We start from the raw sequence: 24,190 nt of genomic DNA, 5'->3' as shown, positions 1-24,190 counted from the left end.
CTGGATGAAGAGCAAGGAGAAATCAATTCTTACCTGATAATTTCCTTTTAGTCTAGTCAGACCAGTCCAGGACCCTTCCTGTGCTGCCAAACTGGGAAACTTTCAGTCAATCTCTGTGTTGATATTTACTCCTGCGGTCTTCTCATCAGAGCAGGTAAGAACTTTGCTTTCTCTTACTTTCTCTTCTGGCTTCCTAGTTACTTGTTCTTGGCAGTCTTCTGGTTGTTAAAGTGATTAATCATATTGATAATGGTTAAAGTTGATGTTGTCTACAGTTAACTTATTATACTGTAGATAAAACTGACAGGCTGAGGTCAGCAAGATGCATTATAAGGAGTGACATCAGGTAACCTATTAGTCTCTGTTTCCATTTGCTGGTTGGTGAGCATAACCCATTCATCTGACCTGGTCTGACTGGACTCAAGGAAAGGAAATTATCAGGTAAGAACTAATTTCTGCTTCAATTCTTTACTGCACAACAAAATAGACTGAAGGGCACACTGCTGAGATAGAAAGAAGGCGACCCAGCAATCCCTGAGAACACCGGAAATATATGAGCACCGTGTCACCAAAAGACATCCTTGTCTCAGAAGAAGAATTAGCTGCAGCTGCTCACTGCTGCTTCTCCACAGTACAGGCAATTACCTTATGCTAATCCCCGTAATCTCTGGATATTATGAGTAATGCATGAGGAGCTGCTGCTAAATAACGGATGAGATTTTCAATAGAAAGGGCCACCTCTTGTTTTTAACTTTTTTAGATTTCAGAATGCTACAACATTGGAAGGGGTGTGTGTGTGTTTGTGTGTGTGTGTGTGTGTTTGTGAGAGTGTGTGTGTGTTTGTGAGTGTGTGTGTGTGAGTGTGTGTGTGTTTGTGAGTGTGTGTGTGTGTATGTGTGTGTGTGTGTGTGTGTGTGTTTGTGAGAGTGTGTGTGTGTATGTGTGTGTGTATGTGTGTGTGTGAACCTGTACTTGAATGATTTTTGCTTTTCTATATTGTCGTAAAAGAAGAAAACTGCCTGGGCAAGAAACAGTGGCACGTGTGGATATTTTTCTTGTGCTTTTTTGGGTGCACTGGGCAAGTAAAACATGTTGGGAAGAGGAAAAATGTGTTTATGTGGCTCCTGGGTATTGAAGTAACGTGACAGTCTTTTGCATCTACCATCTGCATTTTGTTGCATGTGAGACAGGGAGGTGATTTGAGCAAGTTTCAAAAATTGTACAACTTGAGCTGGGTGGCAGCAGGGCTAACATTTTACAGAACCATGGCATAGGAACCGTAAAGCTCACAGTATCATCTAAAAAGCAGGCCGTTTGACATCTCTTCCAAACAGTACCATCACCAAGAACACAGCCTCTTATACCATGCTGGGGAATTGAGTTGGTACTGATTCATGCCTCTAAGGTCATGTTGGGATACTGGGTCAGTAGAGCGCAGATGGAGACCTGCTCCCTAACTCGGGGCACTACATTACACAGTACTATGCACCCCCTGGAGGGAAAGTGATTTCCCTCAATATTTTCATGCATGCTGCAGTCTGTTCCCTTCTTCCAAATCTCTAACTCCAGCTCTGCCCTGTCATGGTATCAGCTCCTGCACTCCATGATCATGGGGCAAAAGTTTAGAACCACTCCCATACATACCAAAATGGGGAAAGGCCCTTAGAACATCTGGCTTTATGGAGTTCTGCACATTGCACCAAAACCCCCGTGGGCTTGCTCTGCAGGCCCCACGTGGTGCCGCATTCATACCTTCCTTCCTGTAGTACAGGATCTCCAGCTTCCGTTCCTCTGATCCCAGCAACGCTTGCGCCAGCTGTGTGATGGAGTTGTTGGTGGTCTTGGGTCCCATGAGGAAGTCGCAGGTGCAGGGGCGCTGCATAACCTCTACCCGCGAGTATCCAAACATGTCGCAGAAGCCATCATTACAGTAAATAATGGCACAGTTTTCCATCTGTGCGTTGGCAATGAGAAACTTGCGGCCTGAGAAGAATCAAATGGAGAAATGTGAGCTTAGAAACAGAAAAATCTTCAGTGGGGACTGCAGGGGAAGAGCACTGTTTAGAATACATGGGGGCCATATGCACTTCTGTAGGGATTCAGGCCAGGAAGTGAATCTCTTGACATTGGGTCAGTTAAAAAACCTGACATGCATCTTTTCTATGTTGCTGTAGGAAGTCTATGCCTGTTTCCAACATCATCATATCGTCCTGGTAGTGAAATGAGACTTTTCTATCAAACAGTTCTTACATGAATTGGACAGCACACATTCACTGTGGCAAGTCCACCCTGAGCCAGAAATGCCATGGATAGTAATTGCAAAACTGATCTGTGTTTGCTACTTGGCTTTTTTAGCTGGTGTCCAGCGGCGTAGTCCCGCTGACGACCGGCCTGGGGATTTGCCGCCCAGGCCGGCCCAGGAGATACCACGTGGTCTGCCGAGCGCGGCTCTGTCATGGCCGCGCTCGGCAGACCACGTGACTAGCGCGACCGGCCCTGCTGGTGTCCAAATGCAAAACCTAAGCTAGGGGTGTATGAACTCTGTCTTCAAGCACTGCAATCATTTAGGTTTTCAGGATTTCCACAATGAATGTGCATGAGATCTATTTGCATGTAGTGCCCCCATTCTATGTAAATAGATCTCATGCCATATTTATTGTGGAAATTCTGAAAACGTGACTGGGCTGTGGCGCTTGAGGACTGAATTTGTGAAGAACTGAGGATGAACCTGGGCCTTTTGGCTGTACAATATTGGTGGAGGGGTTGTTTTATGCCCCACCCCTTGATGCTACTAGAAACAAAATCAGGAAAGGTGGTTAATGCCTGGAATGCTCTCTAGGAGGAGGTGGTGACGGAATTGAAAAGGGTGTGGGATAAATACAGAGGGATCCCTAATTGCACGCCACTTGGGCAATTCATTTCACTCTCCATTGCCTCAGGTACAAACCTAGGGCCTGATTCATGAAGGCATTTTCCCATAAATCACAGAATGGAAGAATTGCCTAAGTCCATCAGGCCCTTGGTTTTTAAGACCTCTGGGTATAGGAAAATAACCTACAGTAATGGAATGTAATCCGCTTTGAAGTTCTACAAAAGGCAGAATATAAATCATTTTTTTATAATCATACTTTTTTTTTTATTATAAGAGAATGGAAATGAAGCACGGGGCATAACCCTTACAGAACAACAGTTACAAATTTAAACACCATGCTGGCCAGACAGAATGGGGCATTTTGGTCTTATACCGAAAAGAGGTTGAATTGGCAAAGGTATGAAACTGCTACTAGGTAGTGACCATTGCCAAAACAGGATTAAATCTCATATAAAGAAACCATTTTAAGTAAGAACCTTTGGAGTAGTCAACCCCACATGAGAGCTGAAGGAGAGTGAGGGGGAAACGCCAGCAATTCTGGAAAAAGTTGGAATTTCCAAGTTCTGGACCAATAGGATTTCTAGGAGAAAAACTGGATCCTTTGCAGGATAAAGTATGTTTTATTGAACCAGTGTGAGAATTATGCAAAGATAATGACCCTTTTGAGTCCCCTATAGGGTCTCCTCTTGGTCACATCTGAGGAAGGGGCCTCTGTGGGGTCTTGAAAGCTGACACATTTCATAACCTGCAGAGACACATTTCATAACCTGCAGAGAATCCCTGCATTTTTAAAAAAGAAATATTTGTAATCTTCTTAACTGGCTTGTAGGGAAGTGGGACTACGTAATATTAACTATGAAAGAGGCTTCCACTTTTATGCGCCATGTTTATCTTATTGCTAGGTATCCCCCCCTTATGAAATCAGTGCGGCCATGCATTGCTAGCTATATCGTTTTGCATTGTTCAGTTCCCAGTTTTATGTTCTTATGTCCTCACCCACTCAGCCCCAGACACACATATTACATTTCACATCTTTCTTTGTACTCCACTTTGTGCCTGTTATAGGATAAGGCGGAATAAAGAATGGAAATACATTCCACTCCCTTTATTTCTTAAATACTGCAGAGCCAGGACCCAAGGACCTGCCCAATGTGGTGTACAACATTTAAAAAAATATAAAACCAACATGGCCATCCTTATATCAAAACCCAGAAAATTAAAACAAATGTCACAGGGTAGGGACATTATCCGTTTAATTACATTTTTAAGAATTGCCAGTTTCAGTTTTACTGTATAATCTGTATTCTGAGCAGAGATGAAACTGGATTGGAGTTTGAGAAGTTATACTAGCTACAGTTCATTTTTAGCAGTTTTCTAAAAAAGAAAAGAAAAGAAAAATCACTTATTTGTTTTGTCTATATGCACATTATCTCCTGAACCATTCAGGCTTCAGCAACCACAATTTCAGAATAGATGCATCAATGTAAAAGGTAGAAATCAAAATCATGCTTTCCCATAAAATTTATAGATCTAATCCAAAATTGACCAAAAACATTTTTCCTTTTGTGGATCTAGCAAAAGATTGTTTTTTAGATTAAAAAGAGCTCATATGAATTCTTCTGTAATTCTTGTATTTCTTGTTGTACTGTACTTGTTAAATCTGTTTAAAAGCTGCCATGGTAGGTTAATGTTACAGATCCCTTATTTACTACAATTTATTTGCCCAGCCATGGTAAAATGCCCTAGAAGAAGCAGTAAAATGTCTGAAGATTTGTGCACAGAAGTAGATATTTAAAGTTGATAGTTGTGTGGGCGTTGGGCCAGGGGTGTTCCCTGCATATTGTATTTTCAAAGCACAAACAGAATGGAATAGCCCTATTTAAAGTACCCTGTCAGGGCTGGCAAAATGAAATTTGTAATTAGTATTTCATATCCTGGTGCAGTAACACTCATATACAAATTGGAACAACAGGAGTAACACACGCTGATGAAACAGTGCCTGCTGAGCTGCTGCGGTCTCTGCATACACCGTTAAACCCACGGCAGTCACTGCAGGGGTGGCATACCTAGATTCTGAAGTGCCCCCATTTTTCATGTCAAAAGCGAAAAGAAAATCTGAGGGGCAGCTAAATAGGTGGCAAGCAATAGCTGTGAGCTGAGATTTCTCTTCTGCACCTCATCAGCTGGTTTCATCATTAAAAGTGTCCTCGGCTCCAACCTTGCAGTAATCATCAATTCTTGCTGCCTGAACAAGTCTCCTGGCACCACTGCTGGCAGGATTCCAAGCAGTACAGATGAGAGAAAAACATGTATTTTGCCCTGCCCTTAAATGCCAGGCCTTGTTACTTCTCAACTATAAGGATTAATGCATAATTAATGCAAAATATTATAGTGGCTCAGCAGACGGTGGAAAATACATCCTAGTGGCTTCGGACTCTTTTTGTTTCAAGGTCCACAGGTGCTGGAACACACGCACACATTTTTCTCCTCCATGCCCAGCAATTCATCTTGGGGTATATGGAAACAGATTGCTTAATGGGCTGACTGAGGGTATGTCAGCTATCCATCACTTATTATGTTCAAACAATTTTTATTGAGCAACAATGAAGTACATGCCACCCAGGCTGTGTGGACACTGCCACAGTCCCGGAACAGATTGCATTTAACAGCCAGACTTTAGCTCATTTATAAACATACACAATCTCCCACCCTCCCTCCAACCCATCTGTATCCTTATTTAGCCATCGGGGAATTATATTAAGCCAAGACAACTTGATAAACAAAAACATTAACCAGAGATGCAACCTTTCTTATACAGCCCCAATCGTAATACTGAGGTCCAGATTAAGGACCCATCCCCCATCTCCTAACTTCCCTCAATGTTCACGGATCCCTCCCTCCTACCCCTATCCACTCTACCTATAACTGTCCCCCCCCCCCCCACCCTCTTCCCAAAGGCCACTTCAATATATATCGTCCAGTCGCTCTCATCGAGCATCCGCGAGCAAGTAGGTCAGTCCGTACAAACTACAGTCAATCATTAAGCACCAAGCTTCTGGAACGATGTGGCAAAGCCTGCAGGTAGGCGTCCCAAATCTGCAGGAACCGACGACGATGTTGCAGACAGGCTTTCGAGTCCAAATTGTCCATTTGCATCATGCGATGTAGATGGATCCGCCAAGTCCAAAGAGAAGGGGGCTCCAGCTCCCACCAACTAAGTAATATAACCTTCTTCCCCACAGCTGCTGCTTTCTTCAAAAATAAACGTATGCCCACACCTTGAACAAGCGGTCGGGGAATGCAATCAAATAAGAGCACATAAGGAGAAAGTGAGAGATTAATATTCAAAAGCTGCCTCAAATAGCACACAATCTTACCCCAATAATTTTGAATACAAGGACAGGTCCAAAATACATGGGACATAGTCCCTAGGGCAGAGGTACAGCGCGGGCAGGTCGCTGTTGGAGTCATTTTAGCCTGAAAAGCAAGTTGGGGGGTAACATATGCTCTTCGCAGGAATTTGAAATGCATTTCCCGATAATACATATTACCAGTAACTTTGGTCACATTCTTCATACATGCAGTAAAAGCTGCTACCGGTATGGTGAAGTCACCATCTCGCCCCCATCGCTCCACGGAGATGTGAAGTATATCTGTGGCATGACCTTGAAGCAACTCCTGATAAAACCGTGAGAGAGAGATCCCTCGGTTGCTTTCAAAATGGAAGAATCTATTGAGAGCTTGAACGTGACCAGGCATTTTAGTGGGAGGTGGCAGAGAATGTATGTAATGGCGAATTTGCAAATAACTAAATAATTGACTATTTGGTAGCTCATATAAATCCCGGAGTTCCTCAAATGTGAGTATCTCGCCCATGGGATCTAACACATGACCCACTTGGACTATACCTTTTGATTGCCACTCTCGAAACCCACGGGACTGGTCACCAGGTGAAAAATCTGGGTTTCCCATTAATGGCAGCATACACGCACATTGGGTGGGAATATGTAGCTGCGCAGTCAGAAATCGCCAAGCCTCCCTAACACAGCTGAGACCCAATACTTCAGATACATCAAACCTATACTTCCATCACAACAAAGACACTTCTCTACAATCCTTCGAACTATTCTCTATATCAGAGATACTCTCTGCATTGAAGAAAATGAAACCCTCATCACACCCATCAGACTACATCCCATCCAGACTTCTCCTGCTAATACCAGACACCATCTCTACTGCTCTGACAGACATCATTAACTGTTCACTAGCACAAGGAATCTATCCTGACGACCTGAAAATTGCATCCATCAAACCGCTCTTAAAAAAACCTAACTTAAACCCCAATGATCCCACCAATTTCCGTCCTATATCAAATCTCCCGTTCATAGCCAAGGTAATGGAAAAATTGGTTAACTCCAGACTATCAGACTACCTCGAAGAACATAAAATTCTGTTCCCGACCCAATATGGTTTCAGGAAATCTTTAAGTACAGAATCACTACTAATCTCCCTGACTGACTACCTTATCATGGGCCTGGACAAAGGTCAAGCTTACTTGCTAATCCTCCTGGACCTCTCAGCTGCCTTTGATACGGTTAACCACTCCATCTTACTAATTCAATTAGCAAATATTGGAATAACAGGAACAGCTCTATCGTGGTTCAAATCGTACTTAGGGAACAGAAAATACAAAGTTAAACTACACAACAAAGAATCTCAGCACTACGCTTCCTCTTCAGGAGTTCCACAGGGCTCCTCCCTCTCACCAACGCTCTTTAATATCTACCTTCTCCCTCTTTGCCAACTTCTAAACAAGTTAAACCTTAAACACTATCTATATGCAGATGACGTCCAGATAGTCATCCCCATCAAAGAATCCTATACTAAAACTCTTGAATTCTGGGAATCTTGTCTTCAAAAAATTGACGGACTCCTCTCCAACCTAAATCTAATACTAAACTCTTCAAAAAGCGAACTCCTCCTAATTTCCACCGAAAACAGTAATACAGACACAAATCCACCACCGAATTTACAAACCCCACAAGTAAGAAACCTAGGAGCTATCTTTGATAATAAGCTTAACCTTAAATCATTCATAAATCAAACTACTAAGGACTGTTTCTATAAACTCCAAGTCTTAAAAAGAATAAGACCTCTGTTTCACTTTCAAGACTACAGATCAATTCTTCAATCAATAATATTCGCAAAACTAGATTACTGCAACTCTTTACTATTAGGTCTTCCCTCTTCTCACACTAAACCCCTTCAGATGGCTCAAAATACGGCTGCAAGAATATTAACAAACACCCGGAGAAGAGATCACATATCACCAATTCTCAAAGACTTACATTGGCTGCCAATTCACTACAGAATTATTTATAAGTCCATAACCATTATTTACAAAACCATACATCAACACTCTCAGCTCAACCTTCAAATTCCTCTCAAAAAATTAACTTCCAATAGACCAATCAGAGAGTCCTACAAAGAATCCTTACAAATTCCACATTCCAAAACCATGCGACACATAACAGCCAGAGACAGGGCTTTCTCCACCGCAGGACCATCACTGTGGAACTCCATCCCACCAGATTTGCGACAGGAACCCTGCCTCCCCACTTTCAGGAAAAGACTCAAAACATGGCTTTTTATGAAAGCATTTCCTGACGTAAACTGAACCTTAATCAGTCTTTGACTAATCACTAACTCCACAGCATTAGGGCAATTCGTTATTACCTCAAATGCATTGATAGGCATATATGTATCATATGTATCTAGTTAAAAACCCCTACTTCTTTTCTCTGTTCCAAGTTATATTACTACCTTGTTTTATTGTAACTGCAACCCTTAACTTTCACTTGTATATTGTTACTATTACTACTACCTTTTTAATTTATGTTATTTATTGTTATTTATGACCTCTTGTTACCTTTTCACTTGTTAATTGTAAACCGACATGATGCGATACCCATCGCGAATGCCGGTATAGAAAAACTTAAAATAAATAAATAAATAAATAAACAATCGGGCTTATTAACTGGTGCTGCAACAAAGTACTGGGGAGAGCCTGACGAGAACACATCAGGACAAATTTAAGATCTAAGGGAGCAACCAACGTGTGTTCTGCGATGTGACTCACAAAGTTAGATTCTCCCAATAACCAATCCTGGACCAGTCTTAGGTTGGCCGCAATATTATAGCGTAAAAGATCTGGAACTCCCATCCCCCCAAAACCCCATTTTAACTTAAGCCACGACAATGGGACTCGAGCCCTTCTTCCCCGCCAGAGAAAGGTACGCATGAGAGTGTCAAGGGCCTTCAGATCGCTGTGCTTGAGAGATAGTGGGAAGTTCTGCAACACATACAACCACTTGGGTAAGAGAATCAATTTAAAAAGATTAATTCGTCCCCCCAGGGATAAAGGAAGTTCCTGCCACTGTGTCAATTTATCTCGCGTACGCATAATTAAGCCCGATATATTAAGCGAGTAAATGGCTGCTAGATCAGTGAACAGATGTATCCCCAGATATTTAACCGAAGTTCCTGCCCACTGTAATGGGAAGGGGCCCGTCCATCTCTCCTGAAGCGCCAGCGGAAACGCCAAAGCCTTGGATTTATCCCAATTGATGCGCAGCCCCGAGAAAGTCCCAAAGTCTTGAAAAATTTCCAAGAGAGCCGGCAGCGAGCATTGTGGGGCGGTGAGGAATACTAAGACATCGTCCGCAAAAGTGGCATACTTGAAAATCTCCTTCTGGGTTCCAGAGTGAAACTGCACTCCACGGATGAGCGGCGATTCTTGAATGGCTAACAGCAAGGGTTCCATAGTGAGTAAAAAAAGTAAGGGGGAGAGTGGGCAACCCTGACGAGTGCCGCGCAGCACTGGGAAAGGAGCGGACAACATCCCATTCACCAAGAGCAAGGCTACCGGGTCATGGTAGAGAAGCTGTATGGCTTGAAGGAAAAACCCATCAAACCCCATTAAAGGAAGCAGCCGGAACAGATAGCCCCACTCCACCCGGTCAAACGCTTTTTCGGCGTCCAAGCTAGCCATAAGATAAGAAGAATCGGAGCGCTGACATAACGCCATAGCTGCAACTACCTGTCTGATATTAGTGAGGGCATAGCGCTTCTTAACAAAACCCACCTGCCCCGGCTTAACCAACTGTGGTAGGACATCTCCCAATCGCTCAGCCAGGATTTTGGCTAGAAGTTTGTGGTCAACATTTAATAAGGAAATGGGACGATAAGATGCCGGCAACAGCGGATCTTTCCCATGTTTCGGGATAAGAGTCACGTGGGCCCTGTTACCAGAAGGGGGAAAGGAGCCCTGTTCGATTAAGGCACTGTACACCAAAGGTAGAAAGTCAGTAAGAGGCTCTACTAGACATTTATAAAATTCCATCACTTATTAAAGGCTTGCTAATGCCACAGTGGAGAAACCACTAATGATATGCAAAGGTCACGTAAGGAGGGAGTGGAATCTAACAGTGAATCCTCTACCAGTCAGCGTTGCCCACTCCCTTTTACTCCACAGTATCTGCATATAATACCTGGGTCACTGTCTCAGGGCTTCCATGGAGGGGGAGCATAGAGTGAACTATTTTGAACAGTCCCAGGTAAAACTTGGTCTATATATCCAAATATGGAAACATTTGAGATGATTCCCAACCAAAAAACATTTTCAAAAAGGAGGCACTAAAGACCACATATTGCCTCTCCTTATGCTTATGTCTTGCAGCTCAGAGGTCATGCTGGTGTTACTCCTGGTAAAATTCTGCACAGAATCATCAGATTTTAAGAACGCATGATTTAAAAAATTGCCCTGCTGGGTCAGAACATGTTAGAAATCTGTGTTGCGGGCTCCTGAAAGGGGAGGAGTTAGCAATCTGTTGAGAGAAGCTCTATGTTAGAGCTGGGAGTTAGCAATCTGTAATGGATCTGATGCTCGATGGGAGGAGCAATCAGATAGGAGTTCTGCACTAGTTGACTGCGGAGTAGCAATCTGTAGTCTTTGATATAGTTGTAGGTGGATCCCTGGGCCGGTAACCACGCCCTCGGGAGGATATCCCGAGAGGGACCACCGGCTAGGCTTGAGTATGGAGACAGACACACATTAGTTCTTTTATTAAACAGGTGATGAAGCCACCAGAGGTGGTGGTAGTGAGCTGATATGCCCGGCAGGGCTGTAGTCCCTCAGGTACTGGAACAGCAATCCAGGATGGCTGAGCTGTTGAGAAACTGTAGAACATCAGTAGGCAGAGTAGACAGAGTTCATGAACAGAACTAGATGACAAAACTCACATAAGGTCTCAAGGAAGCTCAGGAAATGGAACGGTATAGGCCCTCGAGGAGCGAGTACCTGGTTCCAGGGTAAGCTCTGAGAGAGCGATGGTAACTCACAGTTGTTTGTAGTAGTGATAGCTTCCAGGCACTAGAGAATCTTCAGAGCCTCCAGGAACATGGGCCCTCGAGGAGCGAGTACCGGTTCCTATCTGTAATCTGAAAGTTAAAGAGAGAGCGAGGCCCCCGAGGAGCGGGTACCTCTGGTAAGTCCGAAGAGGCAGAGTAGCTTGGAGGAAATGTATCCGTATTCGTCCTTCCGGCCCTTCCTTGCTAATTCAATCTGATAGTGAAAATAGAAACCTTTAAATACTGGAAGCGGATGACGTCATCTCAGGGGGACGCCCCTGAGGTTCGCGCCCTTGCTGGTACTTCAATCAGAGCGTGCGTGCACACGCCCTAGGTCTTCAGGCAACATGGCAGATCTGCAACGTCGAGCTGGTCCGGGGACGCCGGAGGGAGACGGCATGGAGACTCCGCGGCAGCCAGCCGTCCATCAGACCCGGAGTGAGTTGCCACAGAGGTAAAGAGGGCGGAGTGAGGGCGTCGAGCAGCAACAGACGCAACAGACCAAAGGCCATCAAGCCCAGTATCCTGTCTTAGACAGTGGTCAGATCCAGGTCATGAGTACCTGGTAGGATCCCAGAGAATAGATCTCATCCTTCTTACTTAGAACCATGGATAAGCAGTGGCTTTCCCAAGTCTATATAGCTAATAATGGTTTCCTTATCATGCTGCTCCACCAGTCCAGACTAGTGGGTAATTTCCATCTAGTAGCAGATGGAGACAGAGAACCCACCTCTTTTTCAGTGACATCATCACTTGGCATGTAGGCTGGATGCTGCATTGGCAATAGTATTTCACTGACACTGGCAGATGGTGGACATGCTGGTCTGGTTCAGTAGGGTTTTGTGGTTTCTAGGGTTCTAGCCTTTAGGCCCAGTCCTTGGTGGAGCTTGCTCCCAGGGCAACAGTTGTGTACTGATTTCCCTGATGGAGCAAAAGCTCTGCTCTTAGGGCAACAATTTTTTGTGATTGTTTCCTCAGTAGGGCAGGGCCTGGATCATAGCTCCCAGGATTCCCTTTGTTGAAACGTCAACAGGTTCCAGGGGTGCTTTATGCTCCTGGTAAGAGGGCTTGGGCTGCGGTTCCTGCTCTGGAAGACATCTGTAAGGCAAACAGTTGTTACAATCTCATAGACGCTTTGGATTAGATGTGCAACTCCAAGGGAGTTAGTGCATTAGGATAGGCATTCTCAGAGCAGACCTCTCTTCTTCCCACCCATGTGGAATGGGCTTTGGTACCAGTCTAAAATGGTGTAGGAGGATGATGAGGAAAGGTGAAGTTTTGGTTTCACCTATTAATTTCTTTTCTTTGAGTCCTGCTACACCAGTCCAAGACCCTCCCTGGAAGTCAGGGCCTGCACTGTTATCTTTGGCAGAAAATGTCAATTTTGCCTTTGAGATGCCCAAGGCTGCTGCTTCCATGCTACTTATCCTCCTTGTGGCAGTGTGCCATACTGAGATACATGGAATATGGTCCCTGCAGAACAGAGTTTGCTTTCTAAGCAGGACAAAAAGACAGGAGAGTTTCCTCTGTTTCTTCTGTTTATGAAGTCTCTATTTATTGTTCCTAAAGTTAATTGTGTTTTAGGGGCAGTTGTTATCTTCCATTGCTTTAACATAAAAATATTGACTCTTGCCGATGCAGCACCAGCCTATATAAGAAGTGATATAGGCTGTCACTGATAAAGAATGTGTCCCCTGTCTCCATCTGCTTATAGGTGGAGATAACCCACTAGTCTGGATTCGTGTTGTAGGACTCAGGGAACAGAAATTAACAGGTAAGACTAAATTTCACCTTATGGACTTTACTTTCAGGAACTTGTCCAAATCCATTTTAAACCCAGTTCTGCTAACTTCTTTCACCACATCCTCTGACATCAACTTCCACAGTTTAATTGTGCACTGAGTGAAAAATACAGTGTATCTTCTAGTCCTAGTATTGTTTGAAAGAGTAAATAGCTGTCCCCTGTTTATCTGTTCCATCCCACTCGTGATTTTATAGACCTTCATCTTATATCCTCTCCGCAGTCTCCCAGCTCTAGGCTGAAGAGTTCCCTCCTCCTTTATCATTTTGTGCAGATGATTTCAGCCCTGCGGATTCTGGTGGGCCACAAAGGGAGGAGAGCTGCATTCTGTCACGTACCCACAGCTGGAGGGAGGTAGCATCAGCTTTGGTGGGAAGGAGGGGTCTCAGTGTTGGCACATGCAAGCAGGAAGGAAATGACTGGTATCTGAACCCCGCAGCAGGAAGGAAAGAAGCAGCATGAACATTGGCCTGTGCAGGCAAGAACAAATCAGCTGGAAAGAAGCATCAATAAATGTCATCAGGGAGAGGGAGAGGTGGGGGTGGGGGAATAGTATTGCAGCTTTAGTCCATACCAGTGGGAAAGAGGTTGATGAGGTTTAGCTGGGTGAGAGAATGGAGGGAAGGGGAGGGGGAAATAAAGAAAGAACAGAGGAGTCAAGGGCGGAGAGGTAGAGAATGAGAGAGGGAGTGAATAGAGGAAGTCGGGCAGGCAGAGTGGAAAGGGATCAAGCTTCTGGTGGGTTGGGAGAGAGAGATCTAATAGGGGTCAGGCCTATGGAGAGAGGGTGGAGGGGTTAGGTCTGGAGAGGGCGGAGTTTGTGCGGAGGGATAGCCTTATGATCTGCTCTTACACTATATCCCTAAGGGAATGCTGCATAAAAATGTACAAATTCTGTATTTGTGAATAATATTCTGTATTACATTTTAAATTAATTACTCATAGTTTTTTTTATATTATTTAAACAAATATAGGGGTAGATTTAAAAAAATATGCACGGGCGTACATGTGCGCACGCTACCCGACGAGCAAACGTGTATTTTATTTATTTATTTATTTTTAATTTTTATAGACCGAAGTTCTTGTAGGAACTACAAATCAATCCGGTTTACATACAACTTTTAAATGCCCAAAAAGAGTAGTGGGCTTTACATAGAACAGTTGAACAATAAAACAGGTAACAATAGAACTAACAATAAATTATGGAACAAATAGAATAGATAACCAATTAAACATAGTAATGTAGTAATAAATATTATATAGAAAAAAAAATATAAAAGAGATAGAGTAAATGGAGTGTGAGTAAAGTATAAATACAAAGATGAAAGAGCTCAAAAATTAAGGTACAGTTGAAAAAAATTGTAATAGGAAAAACAGTGAGATAACCCATGATTTGGGTTAAAAGACTTGATTAGGTAGCATTAGATATCTGGGAAGGCTTGACGGAAAAGCCATGTTTTTAGCTTTTTTTTGAACTCCTGATGACTTGGTTCTAGTCTTAGATCTGGGGGGAGCGCATTCCATTGGTGGGGGCCTCCTGATTTTTGGTGGGGGGATTTATGGTGGGGGGGATTTATGGTGGGGGGAGCGCATTCCATTGGGATTTATGGTGGGGGGAGCGCATTCCATTGGTGGGGGCCTCCTGATTTTATTACATGTGCGCGGAGGCGCGCACATGTAATAAAATCAGGGGTCGGCACGCGCAAGGGGGTGCACAATTGTGCACCCTGTGCACGCCGACGCCCGTGGGCTTCCCCCATTCCCTACCCCCTAGCCTGACCTTCCCACCCCTCCCCTAGCCTTCCTAACCCTAACCTAACCCCCCCCAAAAAATTGTTATTTTACCTTTTGTGCCTGCCTGGAGGCAGGCGCAGGTTGTGCGCACCGGCAGCCTGCCAGCACGCGATCCTCCGGCCCCACCCCTGGACCACCCCTTTTGTAAAGCCCCGGGACTCAGATGCGTCCCAGAGATTTGCAGGTGTCTCCAGGCCTTTATAAAATAGGCACAGTGCGCGTAACGCCCCCTACGCGCACTAGATTTACTTGCGTAGGGCTTTGAAAATCAGCCCCATAATGCATTCAGAATTTTAAAATATTTTGTGCACAATTCATTTTCATGGGGGTTACCAAATGGCTCCCGGCCAACAGGGTGAACCATCCCTGGTTTTGCTCCCATTGTATCTGTAAACTTTAGCTTCAGTTTCACTAAAAATTAAAGTTCTAGAAAGTAGAGATGTGAATCGTGTGATCGATCGTCTTAACGATCGATTTCGGCTGGGGGGGGAGGGAATCAGATCGTCGCAGTTTTGTTTTTTTAAATATCGTGAAAATCGTAAATCGGGGGAGGGCGGGAAAACCGGCACACTAAAACATCCCTAAAACCCACCCCGACCCTTTAAAATAAATCCCCCACCCTCCCGAACTCCCCCAAAATGCCTTAAATTACCTGGGGTCCAGAGGGGGGGTCCCGGTGTGATCTTTTACTCTCGGGCCTCCGGTGCGTTGTAGAAATGGCGCCGGCACACTAAAACATCCCTAAAACCCACCCCGACTCTTTAAAATAAATCCCCCACCCTTCCGAACCCCCCCTCAAATGCCTTAAATTACCTGGGGTCCAGTGGGGGGGTCCCGGTGTGATCTTTTACTCTCGGGCCTCCGGTGCGTTGTAGAAATGGCGCTGGCGCCATTTTGTTTTTTGTCCCCCGACGTCAGGAGATCGCTCCCGGACCCCCGCTGGACCCCCAGGGACTTTTGGCCAGCTTGGGAGGGCCTCCTGACCCCCACAAGACTTGCCAAAAGTCCAGCGGGGGTCCAGGAGCGACCTCCTGCACTCGAATCGTTTTGCCGTACAAATTTGTACGGCAAATCGACGTCAGGAGCGTAGGAGATCGCTCCCGGACCCCCGCTGGACCCCCAGGGACTTTTGGCCAGCTTGGGGGGGTCCCCAAGCTGGCCAAAACAAATATAGGGGTAGATTTAAAAAAATATGCACGGGCGTACATGTGCGCACGCTACCCGACGAGCACACGTGTATGCCTGATTTTATTACAATCTTGGGGTCCCCCCCAAGCTGGCCAAAAGTCCCTGGGGGTCCAGCGGGGGTCCGGGAGCGATCTCCTACGCTCCTGACGTCGGGGGACAAAAAACAAAATGGCGCCGGCGCTATCTTTGCCCTGTCATATGACAGGGCAAAGGTAGCACCGGCGCCATTTCTACAACGCACCGGAGGCCCGAGAGTAAAAGATCACACCGGGACCACCCCTACTGGACCCCAGGTAATTTAAGGCATTTGAGGGGGGGTTCGGGAGGGTGGGGGATTTATTTTAAAGGGTCGGGGTGGGTTTTAGGGTTGTTTTAGTGTGCCGGTTTTCCCGCCCTCCCCCTTCCCCTGATTTACGATTTTTGACGATAAATCGGGGGAATTCCTATTAAATATCGCCTCTAACGATTTTTGACGATTTAAAATATATCGGACGATATTTTAAATCGTCAAAAAACGATTCACATCCCTACGAAAGAGGAAGGTGAAAGGATGGGAGAAGCACAGGGAATGTCTGACAGAGCAGTTGGTGTGGGGGCAGACTAGCTAGGCCATATGGTCTTTTTCTGTTGTCATGTTTCTATTTGTGACTAGCTTTCGAGGGTCATGCCCCCTTCCTCTGTCCAATGTGTTCACACACGTCATGTTGCCATTTCATCCTTTCCATGCAACAATATAAGTCTTATCACAGATTGCTGAGGGCATTTGGGGCTCTTTTTTCACGCTTGGAGCTCCTGTTTGCATAAGATATAGAAGGATCTTATGGGAGGCAAAATACATTTTACGAGTGATACAGCAATGTTTACAACTGAAATAAATTATCAAAAGAAACTCACACCTGGCCCTTCACTGCTTGTCCCCTACGTATTTTGCCAAAATTCACGCTCACTGTTTTCAAAATGATATCTCTGGTCAAGTTTGCCCACAAGGGTCAGGGGCAGCGGGGAAGCTGCTGCCCTGGGTGTTCATGGCAGGGGACCCTGCAGGGGAGCCACAGGGACTGTCGAGCAAAACAGGCAGAACCCCTGCCTCCGGCTGCTTCCTATTGCACCCAGATTGGGGGTGTCACAAACTGAGGGCTAAATATAAATAAGGCTTCTGATTTTAGGTTTTACTGAAGAATCCTGATAAAACTCCCTTGCTGTGAAAAAAATAGGTGTTTGTTTAATAAACACTGGAAAAGCACCACTTCCTAGCACTCTCACCACTCCTTTGCCTAACCTGGATCCTCTCCTTTGTTTATGTGCATTTTCCACACTGACAACGCCTCCGCTGCAGAAATGTGTGTGTATTTGATTCAGCCCTGCGAAAATGCTGATAAATGCTGAGTTCTGATACTCACACAGACCCCCTAGATGTCTGGAAAATACACCCCTGAAACCAGAAGCCCTGCACATAGGGAGCCCTAGCCTGATACGCCTCTGCTGGTACAACAGTTGCTCTGAGAAACCACTGTTCATCTGCCCTTGTTCTTGATCCCTGCTTCCTGCATGGTAAGCCCCAGCAGGTGCCTACACCCAAGGGTCCAACCCATGAGAATGGTGGCTGCCTCAGGCCCAGGCTTGTTATCTCTTCCCTGCCCTCGATGGCGTAAGCTGTGACAACAAACTGTTAGTTTAAGTTAAGATTTTCTTCTTTATAGTAGCAAATAGCTCTCATCTATGGTGAAAAGAGATCTCTCATCCCCCCCCCTCCCCCAGATATTTGTTATTTTGATTTATTGGGTGTTTTACAAAATATATTTTGAGGCTGGGAAAAAGTTGAGGTTAGGAGACCAACTTATGACTCCAGTCTCTAAAGCTGGGGTCCTGTATCCTGGTTTCCTTTCTACATAACAAATTGAATTTTGTTCAGAACCATCTCCTGGACTACTGGCTTCATTTGTTCTCTGCCATTCTGCAGCTTAGCAGATGATTCAAGGTTGCACAGTCAACAGCGCAGAAGATTCAGTGATTAATAGGCCAGTCAGTCCTCCATGGCACAGCTGAGCATATTCCCACCAGTACTGCAAGGGCCAAACTGATACACAGATGCCACATAGTTTACTCTCTAAAGAACCTCATTTAGGATCCAACCCCTTCCTACTTATCCTAACATGTATGCTATGCTGATGAGACCTGAGAACACATGGTAAGTAGGTAGAAGAGAAAATTCAACAACATGCAGGAAGCAAGCAGAAGGAACAAATAGATCTTCCTATATTAATTAGTGGCTAAGCAGGAAGCAACGAGACAATAAGGATGCGTCACAATATTGTAAGCATCCCTTCGCTGCATTGCTTCAGTTCTCTGGAGACAATGGTGTAATGACTCGAGGTGGGATTGGACTCTACTTCTCTTTATATCTCCTCAACGTATCCACAGCTATTGATTTAATCCAGAGAAACCCCTTCAGAATGAAATCCCTGAAACAAAGAGCACTTCCTGAAGGCTGAAGAGTAAGGATTTAAAACAGTAACAGAAACATATGGGGTGGATGTGTTTTTGGGTAGCACATAGGTGATTAAGTCTGGATCTGTAAATTTTGTGTGTAGTTGTGTGGAGCTTTGTGTCTGTATGGCTTTCTGAAGTTGTTGTGTCTGTTCATGTATATTTGTGTTTATGTGTTTATGAGAGTACCTACAAGAAGGCCTGTTACTTTCCCATGTCTGAACCTTAAAAGAGAGAAATTATATATGAAACAGATCGACCTCTAATCTTGAATGAGGAAAGGTTAAATGACGTACTGAAGAGCATGCACACCCAGCACTGGAGAGATCACTGGCTCAAACTGACAAGTTTGTCTGTCCCCATTCCTTAATCTGTCTAACTGCTAATGAAGTTCTGTCTACTGGCGTGGATTTCGGTGGCGTGGAAACATAACCCTGCTGCTGAGCACTGAACCAATCTGTAATCCTTGGGAAGAATCATTGGGCAGCAGAGGGTGGATGCTTTGTTTAGGGAGAAAAAAATCCCCTAATTCCTTTCACATCTGTTCTGCAATGAAATTACATAAAAACAACGTGGCACAGTTCACCACTGCATCAAAACAAAGGATAACTGGGATTTAAATCCATGTGCCTGCCTGTTTTTCCCTTCTTCAGAGTTTAAGGCTTGTAGGGGGTTTTATTTTTTTTCAGGTTTTAGCCAGGGCTCAGGCGAAGGAACCTCTCTGCTAATATATATATATATATGTAATTTTCTTAGGATAAACATGAATTCAGTATTAGTGGGTTCCCACCGCTTTCATGATCAAATGAATTTTAAATGAGAATCTTCCTATTTAAGATGAGGTTTAGTAAATATACTCTCTTTGGTTCTGGAAAAGGTAGCATCTGTTGATGACAGAAGCAGAGATAATTCTTAATCTAAGTAAGAGAATCAGCACAGCAGTTTTACCCCAGAAGTTCTAATTAATTGCTGTGCTCTGTTTAGTGGTACCAATTATGCATCAGATCAACTGTGCTAAGGCTCTGGTTTTTTTTTTTCTTAAGTTCCACAGTTTTGAAATAAATTACTAGCTGGTTTATGTCAAAAGGTTGTGTTTAAGGCTGAAGTAGCCAGACGGACATAGACTAAGAGCACCCAGATGTGAACTGCTTGTATCATTTGCTAACAAGCAGGTTGTGAATACAAATTTAAATGAAAGTACAAATGAAAACATACTTTAAAATGTCTGTATGTGAATGCCAGAAATCTGAATAGTAAGATTGGTGAGTTAGAATATATGGCATTATATAAGGGTATAGATATTTAGGCATTTCAGAGATGTGATGGAAGGAGGATAATCAATGGTACATTGTGGTATCAAGGAATAAGTTATATTAATGTGCTAGGGTAGATCAAATTGGTGGAGGGATGGCACTATATGTAAAAGATAGAAACAAAATGAACTGTGCAATTCTTATGGATAGAAATTCCATGTGTGATGGGTAAGAGTATAACAGTTGATGTATACTGCCAGCCATCTGACCAAAATGAAGAAACAGATTATGAAATGCTAATGAAAACTTTAAAAGCAAACACATTTATCAACACAATGATGGGAAAGTTCAATTACCCCGGTATTGACTGGGTCAGTGTCTTATCTTGACATGCTAGAGAGCTTAAGTTTCTAGATACCATACATGACTGCTTCAGGGAGCAGTTAGTTGGTCCTAGAACCGATGAGGGTGTAGATACTTTAAACTTAGTCTTCAACTGAACACATGACCCAGTGGGAGGGGTTACTGTGGTGGGGCTGCTAAGCAATAGTGATCATAATGCAATCAGATATGACATCACTGGATGGAGGACATTAAGTAAAGCTAAATAAGAAGACCATGATAGCATGAGAAGGTTAGTTAGGAAAAAACTAAAAGGAGCGGTTGCAATGGTTAAAAGTTTGCATAAGGTATGGATCTTGTCTAAATATGCTATTCTGGATGCCCAGATAAAATGTAGTCCTTGCTTTCAAAAGGTCAAAGGAAGACCAAATGACTGCCACCATGACTTAATGGTGAGGTAAAGGAGGCAGTTAAAGCTAAGAGGACATTGTTAAAAAATGGAATGCAGATCCAAATGAAGGAAATAGGCATGAGCATAAGCACTGGTAAGTTAGATGTAAAATAGTAGTTAGACAGGCCAAGAGAGACTTTGAGAACAAGCTTTCCAGTAAGGCAATAATTAATCATTAAAACTTTCTCAAGTACATTTGAAGCAAGAAACCTATGGGGGGAGTCTGTTGGGTCGCTAGATGACTGAGGGGCAAAAGGGGTGCTCAGGAAGGACAATGATATAGCAGAAAAACTGAATGAATTATTTGCCTCAGTCTTCATGAAGGAGGATGTTGAAAACCTACCCACATCTGAAACATTCTTTAATGGTGGAGATTCTAAGCAACTAAAATAAATAGTTCTATTTCACAGCTTTTGTTTAGCCCCGTTGATCTGTAAACCGATGTGATATGCATATGAATGTCGGTATAGAAATGTTATAAATAAAATAAATATATTACATCCTCCATTCTCACAGATAAAGAGTAACAAATCAGCAGGACTGGATGGCATTCATCCCAGAGTTTTAAAAGAACTAAAACATGAAACTGCTAACCTGTTACTAATAATCTGTAATCTATCATTTAAAGTAGCTACAATTCCTGAAGACTGGAAGGTGGCCAATGTGTCATCAATTTTTAAAAAGGGCTGCAGGGATGATCTGGGAAACTATAGACCAGTGAGTTGGTGCTGGGCAAAATGGTAGATGCCATTCTTAAAAACAAAATCACTGGCCATGAAGATAGACATGACTTATGGTAAGAGTCAACATAGTTTTAGCAAGGGAAAGTATTATCTTACCAATCTTTTAGAATTTTTTGAAGGTGTAAATAAACATGTAGATAGAGGTGAGCCAGCTGATATAGTACGTCTGGATTTTCAGAGTCCCTAAGAGGGACTCCTCAGGAAATTACATAATCATGGGATAGGAGGCAGTGTCCTATTGTGAACTGGTAACTGGTTAAAATACTGGAAACAGAGGGCAGGACTAAATAGATTTTCAAATGTAGAAAGATTGTTAGTGGAGTACCATGGGGATCAATACTGGGACCTTTGTTGTTTAACATATTCATAAATGATCTGGAAAAGGGATGAGTGAGGTAATCAAATTTGCAAATGACACAAAATTATTCCAAGTTGTTAAAACAGCAGTGAATTGTGAGGAACTGTAGAAGGACCTTATGAGACTAGAAAACTGGGCTACTAAATGGCAGATAAAATTTAATGTGGAAAAGTGCAAAGTGATGCACATAGGGGAAAAAAAAACCTACAGGTACATGATGCTGGCTTCTTTATTGAGAGTCACTTCCCAGGAAAAGGACCTTAGAGTCCTTGTGGACAATATATATAAATCTTTTGTTCAGTACATGATGATGGTGATAAAAAAAAGCAAATAGAATGTTAGGAATGATCTGAAAAGGAATGGAGAATAAAATGGAAAATATCATAAAGCTTTTGTATCAAGCCATAGTGTGATTGCACTTTGAGTATTGTGTGCAGTTGTGGTTGCCTCATCTCAAGAAAGACATAGAGCAGTGTTTCCCAACACTCGTCTGGGGGCACTCCTAACCAGTCAGCTTTTCAGGATATCCATATGCATGAGATAGATTTGCATATTTTGGAGACCCAGCATATGTAACTCTATCTAATACATATCATTGTAGCAATCCTGAAAATGTGATTGGTTAGGTGTGCCTCCAGGAGAGGGTAGGGAAACACAGACATAGCAGAACTAGAAAAGGTGCCGAGAAGGGCAACAAAAATGATAAAGAGAATGGAGTGTCTTGCTTATAATGAGAGGCTACACAGGTTAGGGCTCCAGCTTGGAAAAGAAGACAGCTGAGAGGGGACAGAAGTTTATAAAATATGAGTGGAGTGGAATGGTTAAATAAAGGATCCATAATTTAAAGGCAGAGAGTAATATTGCTTATGAAAGTTACTGTTCTCACCAAGGATGCTAATACTTTTCTGGGGTCAAAAGTAGTAAAGAATCATTTATTTTAGTATTACTAAACGGAAAATAGGGGAAAAAGGTACTTTAATGAGGTCATCACATCAACTAGTGCTAGCTGAATTATTACCAGCTTTAGAAAAGCCCCTTAGTTTTATAGTGTATGTCTCTTTTTGTCATGTGACATTGAACCAATAGGAAGTGCTTTTCCTAACTGAAGGTGGCAAAATGTAAATCTTTTCGTATATAATTGCAATTCACATATATCTTACAATATGAGGGTAATTTTCAAAAGGATTTACATATGTACAAGTAATTACTATTGTAGGAATTTTTCAAAAACCATTTACCCGTGTAAAGTGCACTTACATGGGTAAATCCTATGGACAATTCAATGGCATATGTTGTATCAATTTTCAAAAGCCCACTTCCACAGCTAAAGTGCATTTATATGTGTAAAACCCATTTTTAAGCATGTAACTGCTTTTGAAAATCAGACCCTATGAGTATCCTTAAGGGGAAATATACACGACTTTTTGTATTGGAAATATGGTAGGTCTTTGAAATGCACGTTTGCAAGCAGACACATAGACAATCCTTCCCTTCTAACGCAACACCACATTCAAAGGATCAAAAATAGAGGCTAGTTTCATTTGTTAGCTTCAAACCAATGTCTAAATACACCAAGGCGTTTAACACTTCCCTCTCCATTCGGCTCTTAAATGATATAGTCGAACACAGAGTGTTTTTGTTTTTTTTTAAATTGTCGAAAACCCATTTATTTGGCTAGACTTTAAATACTTTCCCGGTCAGCTAGTTAATGCCCAGTTTTTGCATACTATTAATTCGTAGCTGCATACGTTTTGCTGTTGTAAGATAAGAAAGGGCTGAACTTTCGTAGTGCACATACATCATGAGAACTCGAAAGAAACGGCACAGATACGCACGAAGGCCAGCGAAACCATGCATAAAATCCCATCGGTCAGATCACAATAGAAGCCAAAATCACCTGTCTACTTACTTTGCCCTTCAAATTTCCTGATGATCGTATCTAGATAGGTATTCTGTGGCGCCACATGTCCCCTCCTCACTGGCATCTTGAAATCAGCAGTTTTCTTGTTGGTAAAAGGTAAAAGTTATCCCTGGCTCAGTAAAACCCTGGTCGCTGCAGCTAGTCACAGGGGGAGTCCGTCTTTGAAGGGAGGGTGTCCAGGTCCTTGGTGTGCCCGGATGAAGATATTAGCAAAGGGGTAGTCCCCTAAACGCTGCCTCTGACTGCTAGGGAACACACATGCCTGGTGACATCAGCAGTCTGGCTTCCCCCAGTTCTTGGGCTGCTGCTAGGCTTCTTAGGGGTGGGGTGGCATCCAATCTCATTCCTTCAATGGACACTGGCTCTTAAAAAAGGGCGGGGAAGGGGGGCCAGCAAAAAAAAAAAAAAAAAAAAGCAGTAAAAGATGCCTAAAATGCTGAATCACTGCTGCCCCTCGGCATGTGGCTCTGGCACACAGTTGTCAACAGCAACAGCCGCTACTCTGACAGTAAACAGTAACCCCCATCTCTCTCCGGTATCCTAAAAAAAAATAAAAAAAATATATATATAG

General features: G+C 43.3%; 1 protein-coding gene across 1 annotated transcript in view; it reads right to left on the bottom strand.

Annotated features, from left to right (window-relative positions):
- KCNH6 (potassium voltage-gated channel subfamily H member 6) overlaps nt 1–23,884 on the bottom strand; it is a 118,693-nt gene extending 94,809 nt beyond the window's left edge. Inside the window, exons 1-2 of the mRNA XM_029573826.1 lie at nt 23,608–23,884; nt 1,753–1,983 (exon numbers count right to left, since the gene is read on the bottom strand). Of these exons, the coding sequence (XP_029429686.1) occupies nt 1,753–1,983; nt 23,608–23,683 (307 nt within the window). The 5' untranslated portion in view covers nt 23,684–23,884. The remainder of the gene's footprint in view (nt 1–1,752; nt 1,984–23,607) is intronic.
- Nucleotides 23,885–24,190: the final 306 nt, after the last annotated feature.

The sequence above is a fragment of the Rhinatrema bivittatum genome, chromosome 12 (genome assembly GCF_901001135.1).
Source record: "Rhinatrema bivittatum chromosome 12, aRhiBiv1.1, whole genome shotgun sequence".
Lineage (NCBI taxonomy): Eukaryota > Metazoa > Chordata > Amphibia > Gymnophiona > Rhinatrematidae > Rhinatrema > Rhinatrema bivittatum.
Note: the sequence above shows the minus strand (reverse complement) of the source record. Positions and strands in the feature narration are given on the sequence as shown.